We start from the raw sequence: 16507 nt of genomic DNA, 5'->3' as shown, positions 1-16507 counted from the left end.
AAATAAATAAAAAGACACCTAGACAAATAACGTAAGAGCATTATAGCCCATGGTTGGCTTCTGTAAAGTTTTGGTGCAAATATATTGTAAAAAGCCAGGCACCATAAAATAAAGCCTAGGCACACATTTTGAATACTAATGGAGGTAGATAGTGTTCAAATCCTGGCCAGGATGAGGGAGTAAAAAGGGAAGGAGTCTGGCTGCTGTCTCTATAATTCCTCTTCTCCCCACATGCAGAAGCCTGGGCCATTGCCAACAGCAACACTTGCCTCCTGCCCTATGGTCTATCTGGAGCTGGCTACAGGGCCAAGCCTGTGTGTGCTTGCTGCTCTAGCACCCAACCCAGGCAGGAAGAAGCTGAGCTGATAGGGAGTACCCAGGCACACCTCATTGGGCTGGTTCAGGTCCTGCAGGTGCAAGTCGTGAATGAGGTAGTCCACAATGTGCAGGTTGTTGTTCTGAGCTGCCAAGTGGAGAGCGTTCATTCCTTCCTGAAGAGAACCAGAGTGAAGGAGTACTTACCTCAGAAACCCCGAACCTCCCTCCCTGTCATTGGTGAGGTGAGCGCTCAGGCCCTGGAGGACCCACACACCTACCTGGTTCTTGGCTCTCTGGTCTGCTCCAGCTTTAACTAGCATGAGCATGATCTCGAAGCTTCCAGACCAGGCTGCCAGGTGAATGACTGTCAAACCATGCTTCCCCAAGAAGAGAGAAGTACAGAGAGAATCCATTACACAACAAACCAGCCCATGATAGCCCAGCCCATGAAAACCCCAGCCAATGAAAACCCCAGCCCATGAAAACCTCGGCCAATGAAAACCGCAGCCAATGAAAACCCCAGCCAATGAAAACCCCAGCCAATGAAAACCCCAGCCCATGAAAACCTCAGCCAATGAAAACCTCAGCCAATGAAAACCTAGGTGATACTAGATTACTAAAAAATTAAGAAGTACGTAATTTAATACATAACAAAAAGCGATATTGCAGTTCTATGGAAGATGTATAAGTAATACAGGCACACGTGGGCCTCCATCAGGAGGAAATCAAGTGAAATGCGGCACCACAGTCTACTAAAAAATGATACAACACACAACAGCACAAGCACAAAGATAATAACTGTATTGGAAAAATCCAGACGACAATGTGCACTCTCTCTATTTAGAGTTACAAAAGGGAAAAATAGAACATACACCAATTAAACTTTCAAAACCCTATCGTTAGTAAAAAAAAAAAAAAAAAAAAGGCTCTCTAATACGTGAAATGTTCTTACAAAGCATCATTAACAACAAAAGAGAACCTACAGACAAGTGCACAGGTAAGAGTGGTCTCGAGGGTATCAGAGAAAGTGGAAACAGTTACTGTCTAAGCTAACTGGAAGTTCTATTTAAAAATCAAAATATGCTCTTGGTCTCTTGGCTCTTAGTTCCTCTCCTGCTCTCCCTCCTCTCTCTCCTCTCATAGTCCAGTGCAATTGGCTGACCATGTTCAGCCTGGACTCTTCCCTCTGCCTGCTTTCTCCTTTACATCTACAAATAAAAATCTTCTATAGTTTAAAAACCAAACCAAGTCATATCAAAATACAATCATCCACCTACCTCTGGGACCTAAAGTTACACACACACACACACACACACACACACACACGCACACACACACGCACACACACGCACATGGATTTTAATTATATCAATGAGAACTGGAAACTAGGTATATTCGATCATCTATATGGAAGAGTTGCATAAATTGTAAAATAATTTTATCATGCCATGCTACCATAAGTAATGAATTAAATCAATAAAATGGACTTGAAAACACTTTCATGAACTTTGTGAAATATGGAAAATAATATATAAAAATAATTCCACTTAATTTATTACCCTTGTTGGGGTGCATGTGTGCATTGTGTATGTGGGGGGTACATGCATGCTGTGACACATTTGTAGAGCTTAGAGCATAGTATTTGAGACTCTATCAAGAAACCCAGGGATCAAGCTCAGGTGGTCAGGCTTTCGGAGCCAGCCAGCATCCTTACTCACTGAACCGTCATATTGGCTTCAATTTCATTTTTATAAAAGACAAAGTAGACAAAAATCTCTCATGCACAAATATATGTATTTAGACCTACCTCTGGGTACATGGCTATAGGATGGTGCACAGAAATATTGATAGACATATTTTGATGCAGTTAGTATGGGTTGAGAGTATGGAAGTAAACATACTTCTCAGACAGGCAAGCGGAGCCACCAGAGTAAAGAAGAGTGCACCAAGAGAAGAAAACAGAAAAGACACATTTATTCTGGATCCCACTCCTATAGAAGCTATCTAAAAACTCCCACAGAGGTCTCTGTGTGCACAAAGGAGTTAGACTGAGAGATTCATCTCAGAACTTCCTGACCTGTGGGAAGTGGCATGCTCAATTGTTCAGCCATGCACTGAACGAGCAGAGAGGAACATGGAAGAAAACACACAGTCAACAGTTAACACTGGCTAGCGTAAGAAGGTGGCATCAGGAGGCAAGGGGAAACTGATGCAGGCACATAGCCTGTGCTGAAGACGCTGTGGGAATCAGGAGCCCTAAGGTAGTCTTTTGGCACAGCCAGAACTCAGAGCCTGGTCACTCATACCACTGCCAGGAACTGTAATCTCTCTCAGGCTAGTTAACGTTCAGCTGCAGCTTCATGTTCCAGATTGTTCTGGTTTTGAGACATGGTCTCACCATGAAAAGCAGGCTGGCCTCAAGTTCGTCACACTCCTGCTTCAGCCTCCCAAACACCTTTCAACCACAGTCAGCTATCTTGTTCCTTATCTTTAAGGTCACATGTGCCCCTTTCTGTCTCCTTTATCCCTGTTAAAAAGCAACTGATGCCTTCAGTACAGACTTCCCACTGCATCATCCGTGCCTCAAATGATGATGGTTTTGATCCAGGACACAGGCTTGTTAGATGCACATATCTGCCTACATAACCAAGAAATCAGGGTCTGTAGGCCTCTCCTATTTGTGTTATGTCTAAGCCCTTTCTTTGGCTGCTCCAGACTCTGTTTAGGTGTCCTCATACTGTGAAGAGAGTTCAGGTTGGGAGCGAGAACAAGGAGGTCTCAGCCTATTACTGTGTAATTCTAAGTAAGAGCCTCTTGCCTAGGAGGGCTTTGTTTCCGGGGACATCTAGAAATGTCTTTGGACATTTTTGATACTCATGTGTCAGAGATGATGCTGACACCTAAAGAGCAGAGGCCAGGCATGCTGTTGGACACTGTGACACACAAGGCTGTCCCACAACAAGGAACTATATGATCTCAAATGTCAATTCATCAACTTCTTCCTGCTGAGAAATCCTGCTGTAAATATACACGGTCTATCACACTTATAGCTCAGCTGTCACTCTGCACAGAGACTGTGCATGTCACACTTAAAATTCCAGTGTACAGTACACTTAGTGACTTCTGCACTCTTCCTTTTACAAGAACAGTAATCTATCATGATTGCTTGAGGTGTTTTAAGTGCATTAGTCAAAATTTTACCTCTTCATTTAGCATCCCATGCTAACTGCTGCTATATTCAGTAATCTAAATCTAGCTTTACATATGGTCCTGTTTGGGACAGGTGGTAAAATCACATAGCAATAGACCATCTCTTTCCCCTAAGAGAGCATTCCAAATTTTGAAGCAAACAGTCTTTTAAAAAAAAATCTGATTGTAAAACCTAAACACTGGGAATCCAAGCAGCAAACCACTTGGGTTTCTGAAACCACAAATTCCTACTGGAGCCATTGATCCTCAGAGGCAGTGAGTCACTGTGTACAGACGTCCATCTCTCCCAGAGGACCCTCCACGCCACAAAGCCTTCTGATGTGGAGCTGGCAAGCATGAGCTCATGACATGGGTGACACTTGGTTCACATGCTTTTCAAGGTATAAAACACTGGAAAGTCGCTGGTGAGCTATCTCCATAATCAGTCTAGTCAAGGTGATAATGTCTCCTGGGAACAATGTACTCAAGGACTTTAGAAGCAGCATGGAAGACAACAGTCTATCCTTATCTTCTGAGCATCTGGAGTGTTGTCCATCCTGGATTAAGAACCTCCTTTTATTTAGCTTATATCAAGCTCCTAGATGCCACCCACCTTAGTTCTTAATGGCTGAGCCTGACATCTGACCCAGGTCCTTTGATGCCTTCAATGGTACTGTTCTGTTACAGTGTTTATCCTGGCTCCCCAGTTCAACAGCAGGATCCTTATGACCAGGACCATGTCTCATATGTCTTAAATATGTCATTATACTCATACCAAATATAATCACCTGGGATATTTTTTGGGATTTGTTTGTGTATGGCGTGTGTGTGTGTGTGTGTGTGTGTGTGTGTGTGTGTGTGTTGCATGTAGAGGCCAGAAGTCAACATCAGGTGTCTTTCTTAATTGTTCTCTACCTTAGGTTTGCTATCTATCTATCTATCTATCTTATCTATCTATCTATCTATCTATCTATCTATCTATAATCTACCTATCTATAGACAGTGTCTCACCACATAGCCCTGCTCTGTAGAGTATGAGTCCAGCTAAGATGGAGTAAGTGTCTTCCACTCCATCTCTACCACCCAAAGCAGCTGAACTCTCTAGATAAAATCCATCTATCAGAGGATTGTGGAAGGGTAAACATAATAGGCAGATTGAGGAAGGTAACCCAAACTCAGGAGCACCAATGATGCTGGGGGAGGGCTCCTGGCTGTTTTCCTAGAGACTCGAGACAGTTCCAGTTCTTGACCAGGACATAGGCAATAAGGAACAGAAGGAAGCCCCCGAGGAGGAGAAGGTGGTAGAGTCTTCCTTTGTTGCTCTCTTTGTCCCTGACAGCTTAGGGGATCTGGGGCATGGTGTATGTGTAGGAGGACACAGAAAGTGCATGTAGAGGACACCGAATTGTAGACAAGAAGGAGGTTTTGTGTACACTTTCAGATTGTGCCGTGAGCTGCATGTGAATTGATTCTTAACACTGTGACAACAGTTTGGGGAACTGAACTCTGGTGAAGATTATGGTCCAGGTTCAGGCTGGCTCTGGGGACAGATGTGAATTGCAAAACTTTTGGAAACTGAAGTTTCAAAAGTTGTAACAACCTGGTCAGCCTTCTGCAACAAGCATACCACCTCAACCCACTCCTGCTCTGGACTAAAATCAACTTAAGATGGAACTCGTTGGTCCTAATCTGTTTTTACGCTGCTGTAATAGCTGTGATAACAGGATGGGTAATTAACAACTGGAAAAGAACAGGTTCGGCTCATGGATCTGGAGGCTATTTGGTGAGCTGTGTTATAACATGGGGCGGGGAACTCATCTTATCAGGAGCCCTGCCTTGAGAAAACATTAATCTATTCAATGAGGGCACAGCGCTAGGAGCTGTCATCTCTGAAAGATCTCATCACTCGGTGCTGTGGCTCCAGGCATTGTTTCTGCTCTATGAACTACAGAGGACATGCTGAAACCATAGCAACGCCAGAGCTAAATGGAAACATAAGACTGTAAAATGTTTAGAAGAAAAATATGAGAAACTTGTCATGGTTAGGCAAATCATCCCTACATATGCGTATTATCAGTATCAGGACTCCTTTTAAAAAATAGGAACAGTAAGCCAGGCTTGGTGGCATATGGCCAAATGTCACCCATGCCATGGGCTTAAGCTTGCCAACTTCGCAGCAGAAGACTTTATGACATGGAGGGTCCTCTGGGGGAAATGTACATCTGTACATGGTGATTTCCTGCCTCTAAAGAATGATGACTCTAATAGGAATCTGTGGTTTTAGGAACTCAACTTGTTTTCTGCTTGAATTCCCACCACTCATGAAACATCGAGAGGTAGAAGGAGCTCTGTGTTAAGGCCAGCCTGGTTTACATAGCAAGTTCCAGGTCAGCCAGCATTATATGATGAGACCCTGTCCAAAACAAGTGCCAAAAATTCTACTTCATCGAAATTAAAAACTTCTGCTTTGTGAACACTGAGAAGAGAGTCTGCAGATAAGATAAAATAATGCAAAGTACACCCACCTAACCTTGGACCTGTTTTCAGAGTATGTAACAAATTTTAAAGAAAAGAATAATCAAACCCAGTTCTCAGAAATGTCCAAAAGATCTAGCTGGGGATGCGGGTTGGTGGTAGAAGGCTCTGTTAATACGTGGAAAGCTCTGGCTCCCATCTCCAGCGCTAAAAAAGCGTCTGAGCAGATTTAACAAATGATGACCCATGAATGGCAACAGGTGAGAAGATACTTGATGTCATTTGCTGGTGAAGAAACACAAATCAAAACAGGGAGACGCCTACGTTCTGAGCAGGATGACCAAAAGTTATGGAGGAAACACCAGGCAATCACAGGCAGCCATGTCGGTGCAAAGCAAAACTGACCTCCTGTACCGTTGCTGAAGATGAACACATCCTGGCCTCCCTGGTCCATAGGTGTTCAGCCACATCCACACGCCCTATTGACCCAGAAGTGTCACATACCAAAGAGAGGAAAAAGTTACACTTGCATAAACCATGCAAGGATGTTTGCAATGGCTTTACTTTGTGTGCACATAAACACACACATATGGAGGTCCAAGGTGGATTGCTGGTATTTTCCTTTATTGCTCTCAAGTTTATTTTTTTAGATAGGGTCTTTCAATGACTTAGAGCTTACCATTTTGGCTACACTGGAGGAAAGGGAGGCAACAGAACCCACCCATCTTTGTGACTCTTGCACCCAGCCCCACTGTTATAGGTATACGTATAGAGCCTTGCCTGGCATCTTGGGTGGGTGCTAGACTTTCAAACTGAGGTTTTCACATGCGTGCAGCAGATAGCTTATCTGCTATCTTCCAGCTATCTGGGCCATTTCCCAGCACTGGCAACTACCTACAATAATAACAAACTGGAAGCAGTCCTCAGGTCCTTCACATAAATAGATAAACGGGGCTACATGCATGAACAAAAATGCTGCTCTTTTAAGGGGTGGGGCTGGGGGTGCTCAGTGCTTTGCTGAGTTAACAGAAGCCAGCCTCAAAGATTATAGGTCATATGTTTTCACATAGATGTCAGATCCTATCTAAAAAAATAAGTCTCGAGAAGGTAAAGCCACAGCGATCAGTGGTAGCTGAGATGGGTCAGCTTTGAGTACAAAGGCTTCTGCTTGTTGTTAGTTCTCTCTCGGTCTCTCTGTGTGTCTCTCAGTCTCTCTGTGTCTCTCCTTCTCTGTGTCCCTCCCCAGGAATTCATGACTGCTGTACAATTGGTCACACTCAGAAAGTAAGAATGTAGTCAGTGGTAATTTTTAATTCTGGGTTGTTCTATAACAATCTACTTGCTCACCAATACCGTGACAATAAACTAGAGAGATCTGCCCTCATTAGCAACACAAAGAAAGACTCCCAGAATTATCAAATTTATGTTTTGTCTATGGTTGCCGGCAAAGCCAAGAGGATGACTACCTGGTGTAAAATGATACCTCTAATCTCCTAAATATTTAGTCCCATGGAACTATAAAAGTTAACTTTGAGGGCCATGACCTTTCATTGCTCTGTATCTGAATCTCCTTATCTATAAACTGGATAGTCTACTAATACTTTTTCCATAAGGTTAGAAGGGAGATGGCGTTAAGTGAACACCCTGATCGGTACCTGTGCCTGGCTCAGGATATGGCTTTGATGTTTTTTATTTAGATTCAGAGTTAACAGGGCAAAATTGGGTTCGTGGGACTCACTAGCTTCCATCTTTCACGGATCCAGCCATCACGTGGGTTGATGATTATACTACTTTTGTAATGGAATCTAGGGCATAAGGTCAGTATGGGCGAATGAGTGAAAACCCAAGTCCGAGGTCAGGAGCAAACAATTAGTTACCGGGTGCAAAGAGCACCTCTCCAGTCATGCACACTGCTGATGGAAGTGTGCCCACGAGACGAAGACATCTGTAGTGATGAGCCTTCCTGGTATGCGGGTTATACTCCAATTCAGTCTACCCACTGAGGGTGAGCTTACCTTGTCAGCAACATCCACCCTGGCTTTGTGTCTCAGTAAGAAATCCACTGCAGATAAACTATTCCTCCCCACGGCAAAGTGCAGGGCTGTGCGGTTCATCTGAGGAGACATAGTTTGTTTCTTCAGTTATCTGACCATTGCTCACCCCCTTTACCATTCCTGAATCTTCTAGTTATCTTGGATCCTCTTTTGTTTATGAGACAGTGTCTCATTTTGTAGCCCAGGCTGGCCACCATGTCCGGCTCGGCCTCTTGTCTCTCACGTGGCCAGCACTTTCCTAGTGACTACTCCCACTCTGGTTGGTTGGTTGCATTTTTTGCCTTTTCCTTTGGACAGCATAAGAACTGGCGGTCCAAGCTGGTAATCCCAGCATTCAGGAGTCGGAGACAGGGGGAACCACAAGTTTGAGGCCAACCTGGGCTACAATGTAAGACTATGTCTCATAACCAAAATGTCATTCACACAATAGGAAGTGTAGTTTTCCTTGTATGCAATCATTAATAATGGCATTTTTTTCCTGTACATCCTACATGCTAGCTGATGGCTTGTTTCTGTAAAAGAATGACTGAGATCAACAGTTCCTAAGGAGGAAGCCTGGTTTTGGCTCCTAGTGTCAGGGTCTCCAATCCTATCTATCAGGAAGAATGTGATAGAGCAAAGCTGCTGACCTTGCGTTAGCCAAGAGGATAATTCTCAGCAATGTTTCCTGTCTCAGTTTTGTTCCTTTGCTTTCTTCTCTATTTTTTTTACAGTCTTTACGTTTTATGTGTATGAGTGTTTTGTCTGCATGCATCTATGTGCAACATTTGTGCCCAAAGAGGCCAGAATTCTGATCTCCTGGAACTGGAGTTACAATGGCTATGAGCCCCAATATAGGGGCTGAGAAAGAAACCAAATCCTTGGTAAGAGCAGCAGCCAAGTGCTCTTAATCCTTGTGCTGTTTTTCTAGCATCCCTCTTTTATAGTAAAGCCTGTAATTAGCATAGATGCAAATAAATTGGTTTGGAAGGAAGGGAAGAAGGAAAGAAGGGAGGGAGAGAAGAAGGAAATAGGAAAAAAGTAAAAGAGGGAGCAAGGGGAAGGAAGAATAGAGGAAGAGAGAAAGTGGGGGAAAGGAGAGGAGGGAAGTTAGAGAATGGGGAGGGGAGAGAAAACAAACTACTGAAATCCTCTACTTGAAAGGAAAAGCCGCATTTTGCTCCTGGGTTGCCACAAGCAATTTACTCATTTTCCACAATAGATGGTTTGTTTATCAGTAATATCCAGGCCACATTCCCCAGATTCTAAGCACAGTTTTAGTTCTCCAACAAAGATGCCTGAGCATGAACAGAATACTCTTGTTTTACACAGGTAATTGCATAAGTACAAGAACGGTTTGAAATGAGTGTTTTCTTTTCTTGATTGCTAAATTGGTGGTGTTTAACAAAACACAAGTCACCTTGACATTGCCTGCAACCCAGAGTTTACTCTATCATGTCAGATCTGGGCTATAAGCTCTCCCCCATAAGCTTTATTTGTATAAGAATGTAACCATATCACTTACATTTAAAAAAATATGTATCATCACAGATTTTTAAGGAACACTGCAACTAGCCATGACAATAAATGGCTATGAACAAGATTAAATAGCTGTCATTAGAAAGAACATTTCAAAACCTCAGTGTGGAGCATTTGCCTAGCACGTGTGAGAGCTGGGCTTGATCTCCAGGCTATAATCTAAGGACCAAGTCCAGGTCCTTAACCCTGAGGGTGGGCTTTCCAGACCACCCACAGACTCTGTATGGATGGAATAGAGAGCCTGTTCACTTTTGTAGAATTAAGGAAAGATAGAATGAGCCAGAGAGGGAAGGGTTGACACCCAAGGATGTCTGTCCTCTGGCTTCCATACACATGCCCGCCTATGTGAACACCTACTCACACGCAGATGTGAATACATTGTCATGAACACACACACAGATCTGGGGAAATAGATCAGTGGTAGGTTGCCTAGCGTGTGTGTAGCTGAAGGTTAAAAGCAAGTATTACAACTACTTTGTGCAGAAAATTTTAAACTGTTTTAAACATATACCAGAGACTGTATATCCTGCTTGTTAGAAAAATGACTACTGCTTTACTTACTCAAAAATGAACCCCCATACTCATAATATTTAAAAAAGATAAATATCTGTAATTTAGCAACTAACTGTTCTCAAAGGTTTTTACATGGCAGCTTTTTTTCTTTAGTTTTCTTTTCATTATTAGAGCTCTGGCTGGCCTGGAACTCACTATGTAGACCAGGTTAGCCTCAAACTCCTGAGATCCCCCTGCCTCTGTCTCCATGCATGTTCACTGAAGCCAGAAGAGGGCATTTAATCTCCTGGAACTGGAGTTACTGGTGGTTGTAGTTGACATGTCGGTTCTAGGAATCTAACCCCGGTCCTCTGCAAAAGCAGCTAATGCTCTATAGCCGAGCCATCCCCCCAGCCCCAACCAGCTCTTAGGATTTCTTTTCTCCTCCTATACTCTTTTCTTTCCTCTCACCTTCCCTATATTTTTGTTCCTAGAATTGTTATGCTGTAATGTTTTTATTTTCTGGATATACATACACACACACACACAGACAGTTATATATAGTTTTGTATATAATATAAAATATATTATATAGACTATATTAGTAGAATTAGTAATAATATATAATATGTCAAAGTACAAATAAATATGAATTACATGTATGAACATATAAACTGCCATAAGTGCACACATGAGCACATACCCCACACATATACTCATGTTTCCACACACAACTGCTAACGATCATTCTGCTGCAGATGCTGCAGGACTTAGGCCATGCAGTTTGTTTCCATGACCTGCTAGCATGAGACAGATCGGTACCGGTTTTCTGACACCCGAGTTGAGGCTATCTATTCAGGGAGCCCTTTTGTGGATGGGATAGGGCAGTAGGCGTACTCACGGTGACTCAGGTGGAGGCTACAAGCCAACCCAGGTGTTGTTTCTCAGGAGTCATCTACTTTGATTTTGGAAGCATTTCTCAGTGGGACCTGAGACTTGCCAGTCAGGCTAGGCTGGCTATCCAGAGAGCTTCAGGCTCTACCTCCTCAGCACAGAGGTTACAAGCTTGTGCCACCAAGCCTGGACTTTTCTCTTTGTGTTACTTCATGTCTTCATGCTGTGTGACCAACACTTTACTGACAGAGCTATTTCCCAAGACTTGGGGAGCTCTCTTTAAAGCCCAAATCATAAATGTATAATTTGTTGCTGCTATAATGTTTTCATGTTTCAAGTCTTATGAAAATCATATATCCCTGGGCAATGTTGCTAGAGTCCTCCCAGTGCTCTGGAAGGGGTCTGGACAAGCAGGGTCCCTGAGGCTTGTGTTTTATTTAGCATTAAATCCACATCTGCCATTGTGACCTCAAAACACTCTACAATTCACCCTAAGCAAGAGTCTACCTCCCAACCCACTCATGCTGATAAATTGTACCTTGAAGGAACTCCCCACAAGCACTAGGAACTCCACATTTCCAGCAGTGGATGTCTCACCCAAAGCCTCGGTACTTGAAGAACAAAAGCCAGATTTCATGGCCCAACATGTGGATGCTTTCTGTTTCAGAAGCAGTAAAGTGAAAATCCCATATACTTCTTTGAATTTTAAACCTGGAAAACCCTAACCATATTGGGTATCTAGAGAGAGAGAGAGAGAGAGAGAGAGAGAGAGAGAGAGAGAGAGAGAGAGAGGCAGGCCCATGCCCAGGCTCAGATGTTACAGCAAAGCATAGCCTGGCTTTCCAGAATGGGCAAGACTGAACTGATCCACAGGATACAATCTAGGACTAAGTCTAAGGCTGACATCTCAATGGTGGACTTGCCCACCTACCCACAGACTTTGAAAGGATGCACATAAGATGCTGCACACTTCCCTCTCCTAAAGAAAACATTCGGAGCCTGCTCTGCTGCTTAATTCCACCTTTAGCTTTAACACCCACAGCAGACCCCCACATCTCAGCCAGCCTAGTCCCTTCAATTATGTTGATTTCGGTTGACCTTCACAAACCCAAGCCGTCACGTGATGGAGTCACTTGTCAAACTTGTGACTTCTACTCACATTGTTCACAGCATTAATGTTCACCTTCTTTTCAAACAGCTTCTCCATAAGATCCAAATTATTGCTTTTAGCAGCATTCTGAAAGCTTCTCTCGATTGCCAGCACTGGAAGAAAGAGAGCGAGCATGACCCTGGGATGTGATGGAGGCCACAGTTGTCTGTCACATTTCATGTGAAAAGTTGAAATGGCAACCCTGAGACTTTCCCCGCTGTGCTCTGAGGACACAGTGCATTTGTCTGAGTATTTCACTAAACCAGGACACTGCGATTCCACCATCATCCCTGGCCCTAATCAAAGCACTGCTCAAGAAGAGCACCTCCCCTCCATCCCCCCAAAGCCCCACGGCCTGCTGTCAGCCTACAGGTCAGAGGGCTGCAGCAGACTGACCTCCCAGGGGACAAGATGAGACTGAGAGGGACCTGAAACTTACAAAGACAAAACATCTATCTACAAAACTCAGAATCAGTGCCAGACCTGTGGGAACAAAATCTTGAAATGAGCTCACTGTCAAGACACAGGTAAAAGCCAAGAGGAATGAACACGTTTTATTTTCATTTATAAGAAAGGACAGCCGGGCGGTGGTGGTGAACGCCTTTAATCCCAGCACTTGGGAGGCAAAGGCAGGCAGATTTCTGAGTTTGAGGCCAGCCTGGTCTACAGAGTGAGTTCCAGGACAGCCAGGGCTACACTGTTTCAAAAAACAAACGAAAAAACAAAAAGAAAGAAAGAAAGAAAGAAAGAAAGAAAGAAAGAAAGAAAGAAAGAAAGAAAGAAAGAAAGGAAGGAAGGAAGGAAGGAAGGAAGGAAGGAAGGAAGGAAGGAAGGAAGGAAGGGAGAGAGAGAAAGAAAGAAAAAAGAAAGAGAGGAAGGAAGGAAGGAAGGAAGGAAGGAAGGAAGGAAGGAAGGAAGGAAGGACATAAAATTGAATTCACATCTACTATGAACATGACATCACACAATTCTCTCTTCTCTCTAGGCCTAAAAATAAGCATTCACAAATATCAGCTATTTTTTGAAAAATGTTTGTAAGTTTTGACAACAGAGAGTGGATAATTATTTCAACAACTGGTATTTAAATATTTGGGCACCATATTGAAGCCTGATATAAACTTTATATCTTATATACAAATGGACTATCTATGTAAATGAAGAGCACAAAACTATAACTTTTAGGAGAAAATAAATGAGAAAAATTTCATAGTTTATGGTTCAACAAGATTTCTTTTTTTGTTGTTTTTGTTTTTGTTTTGTTTTGTTTTGTTTTGTTTTCGAGACAGGGTTTCTCTGTGTAGCCCTGGCTGTCCTGGAACTCACTTTGTAGACCAGGCTGGCCTCGAACTCAGAAATCCGCCTGCCTCTGCCTCCCGAGTGCTGGGATTAAAGGCGTGCGCCACTACGCCCGGCTTTTTTTTTTTTCAACAAGATTTCTAACATGCACAACAACAGTATGGCCGCAAATGAAAAGAAGTTCATAAATGTATTTCATCAAAATGTAAAGCTTGCACTCTTATGGGAAGTGCCGTCGAGGATCAAGCTATGCTGCAGAGCAGGTTATGATGGCTGTGAATATTTCTGGCAAATGCAATACGCCCAGAATACTTAGCTCTCAAAGTTCAACAACCCAATTTAAATACAGAGAAAAGACTTCAAGAGAATAAGAGGGATCAAAGTGATAAAATATGTTACCACTACCACGAGGCAAACACAAATTAAGACTGCCAATGCTCTATCAATGCACATTGATCTAAATGCCTGAAATTGAGAAAAATACAATATCAAATTTGTTTCTTAAATGCTTCTTTCTTAGGGGGAGTGGGCTTGTTCTAGCTACTGTCCAGTGTTAGCAAAATGCCCGAGACAACTGATAAAGAACGAGAAAAGGGCTATTTGGCTTTCGGAGGTCTCATTCCATGGCCACGTGGTCAGGTTTTGGGGGTGGGGTGGGAGTGGGGTGGCTGGGCTGTGGTTGCACAAGAGAGCACAGTGGATATGTGTGGAGAAGCTAGAAGAAAGGAATAGGGTCTGTCATGGAATCCTCATGATTGAGGTTGTCTCTCAGTGATATGAAAACTTCCTTCCACTAACTGTTAGCATTCTAAGCTCCACCCCACAGTTACCTGGCAACAGCTAGGTTATGTTCCTCCTCACAGTTACCTGCCCACAGTCAGGTAGGTCTGACCCACTATAAAAGGGGCTGCTTGCCCCCTCCTCCCTCTCTTGATCTCTTGTTCTCTTGCCTTCTTGCTCCCTCTTTGTCCCTTCACCCCTTCCCGCCTCTCTCCCCATTCCCTTCCCCCCATCTCTCCACATGCTCATGACTGGCCTCTACTCCTCTACCCCACCCCCACCCCACCCCCGCCTTTCTCTGCCTCTACTACCCTCTTAACTCCCCTCCCCATGCCCCGAATAAACTCTATTCTATACTATACCATCCTGTGGCTGGTCCCTCAGGGGGAAGAGATGCCTTGGCATGGACCCGCTGAGTCATCCCCTTTCTCCATACCTCACCACACCTCCATAGGACATATTCCCCCTTTGCCTTCATCTTTTTTTTTTTTTTTTATGTAAGTACACTGTAGCTGTCTTCAGACACCCCCCAGAAGAGGGAGTCAGATCTCGTTATGGATGGTTGTGAGCCACCATGTGGTTGCTGAGATTTGAACTCCGGACCTTCGGAAGAGCAGTCGGGTGTTCTTACCCACTGAGCCATCTCACCAGCCCTGCCTTTATCTTTTTATAAACACATCACTAACCCCACCCACTAAAAGATTTAGCTAGTGCGGAGCTTTCAACCCTTAGAAGACATTCACCATCTGAAGTCTAACCCTCTCCAGTCTCAGTAGCTCTCCGCTTCATTCCTCAATGGCTGGGCCTTCTCTCCATTTTAAACTTAGGGACTCCATGTCTGCATCCTCTTGACTCTTGCTTGCTTCAGTTTCTACCTGGACCTCCCGTGGCTGGTTGTTTCCTCTCATTTGAGTGCCTGTCCAAACGTGCTCTGTCTCCTGACCTAAAGTGCCCTGTGCCACCCAGGTCACTTTACTTCGTGGCCTTTCCCTAAAATTGTCACCCCTGTAACTTCCTTGTTCATGATCCATCAGCCTCTTCCACAACAGAAATCGAGCCCCACAGACCCAGGAGCTGCCTTGTCCTCCTAAAACATCTCTTGAAAGTATTAGCCCCTAGAAAATAGTTCTGGAAGAAGCTAAGTAACTACACATTATATTAAGGAAATGATATACAGTTGCCAAGGCCGGGGCTTCAGGAAAGAGCTCACCTATGGGAGCCCATAGTGTGCCCTGAAGAGACTCGAGTCCTTTATTTCCAGCTCCTGAAGACTTCCTCTGTGTAGCCTCGCTCAGTTTGTGCCATTATTCCTGAGGCATAGCTGATCTATTCCCCAAGCTTTAGAAACCTAAACCCAACAATGTTAAGTGACTTGAAGTCACACAAATAAATCTGCGCGCAAACCGTGATTTAAGACAAAGGCACAAGGAATTCTTTCCTTATCTGGACAAGGGCTTACTCATTTCTTTAAACAATCTCCTCCTCCGCTTAGAAAAACGACCCTCCCATCCAGAGTATAGGGTGTGGATCAACACTAAGTGGCAAGAACTTCAAAGCTAAAAACCAGCCAGTAAGGGGTGGGGGGCAGCATTGGAGGACATCCTGAGGGTCGCCAGGCATCTGTATCCTTCCAGACTTCAGTGAGTGTTCCTCTAGTTTCTTGGCCTGAGCCCACCCTCTGCCCATCACACCTCATCCCAGAACTCACAGCCCTCATGTCCTGCAGCTGCTGCCTCCGGGTCCTGCACCTCGGGCTTCGGCATCCTGGCCAGGCTCCTCCAGGGTCTGGTGGCTGCATCCCTCAGGTTGGCCTTTAGGCCCCTGGCTGCCTGGAGCATCGGAGTCCTCGCTCCGTGGCCCTGGGCACTCTCGTTGTTCATGGTCACCCTTGCTGTGGGGACCCCACTAAGGTTTGGAGCTGGACTGCAAATGCGCCCCGCAGGAGCGCAGGACTGAGCCTGCTCTCTTTGGAGCCAGTGGCTAGGCACAGGCCCTCGGTTCTCCAGCCCTTCCCTGTCTTGGGCTGGTCTGCGGTGTCCGCCTTTAGGTGTGGCATCCCAGGTACTCTAGGGTTTGGCTCTACACAAAAGGAAACGTTTGAAGAAATCTACAAGCTCTCAGAAATGCTCAGTTCATGATCCATCAGTTCCCTGTACAGTTTAAAAATATCTGGGTTTGATTTATAGTCAATACTCATTACTGGAAATTCAATATTAAATACGTCCTAGCTGGGATTCCAGAATTTCCTCCTTGAAAAAAAAAAAGACTCAATTTTTCATTTGATAGTCATGAAATTATCAGCTTTCTTGGCTGGTTTGTTAGAAATAAAAATAATTCAGAA

The 16507-nt window shown here is 44.1% G+C and overlaps 1 protein-coding gene across 3 annotated transcripts in view; it reads right to left on the bottom strand.

Annotated features, from left to right (window-relative positions):
- Window positions 1-16046, bottom strand: part of Ankdd1b (ankyrin repeat and death domain containing 1B) — a 52753-nt gene extending 36707 nt beyond the window's left edge. For 2 of the 3 annotated variants that reach the window (XM_029468535.2, XM_085831329.1), the window contains exons 1-5: window positions 15875-16046; window positions 12100-12203; window positions 7998-8096; window positions 597-695; window positions 387-491 (exon numbers count right to left, since the gene is read on the bottom strand). In XM_029468535.2, coding sequence (XP_029324395.1) covers window positions 387-491; window positions 597-695; window positions 7998-8096; window positions 12100-12203; window positions 15875-16046 — 579 coding nt within the window. The remainder of the gene's footprint in view (window positions 1-386; window positions 492-596; window positions 696-7997; window positions 8097-12099; window positions 12204-15874) is intronic. The other variant, XM_021180917.2, reaches the window with a different exon arrangement.
- Window positions 16047-16507: the final 461 nt, after the last annotated feature.

The sequence above is a fragment of the Mus caroli genome, unplaced genomic scaffold, assembly GCF_978045245.1.
Source record: "Mus caroli unplaced genomic scaffold, Mus_caroli_1 scaffold_15, whole genome shotgun sequence".
NCBI lineage: Eukaryota > Metazoa > Chordata > Mammalia > Rodentia > Muridae > Mus > Mus caroli.
This window is presented reverse-complemented; position numbering and strand designations above follow the sequence as displayed.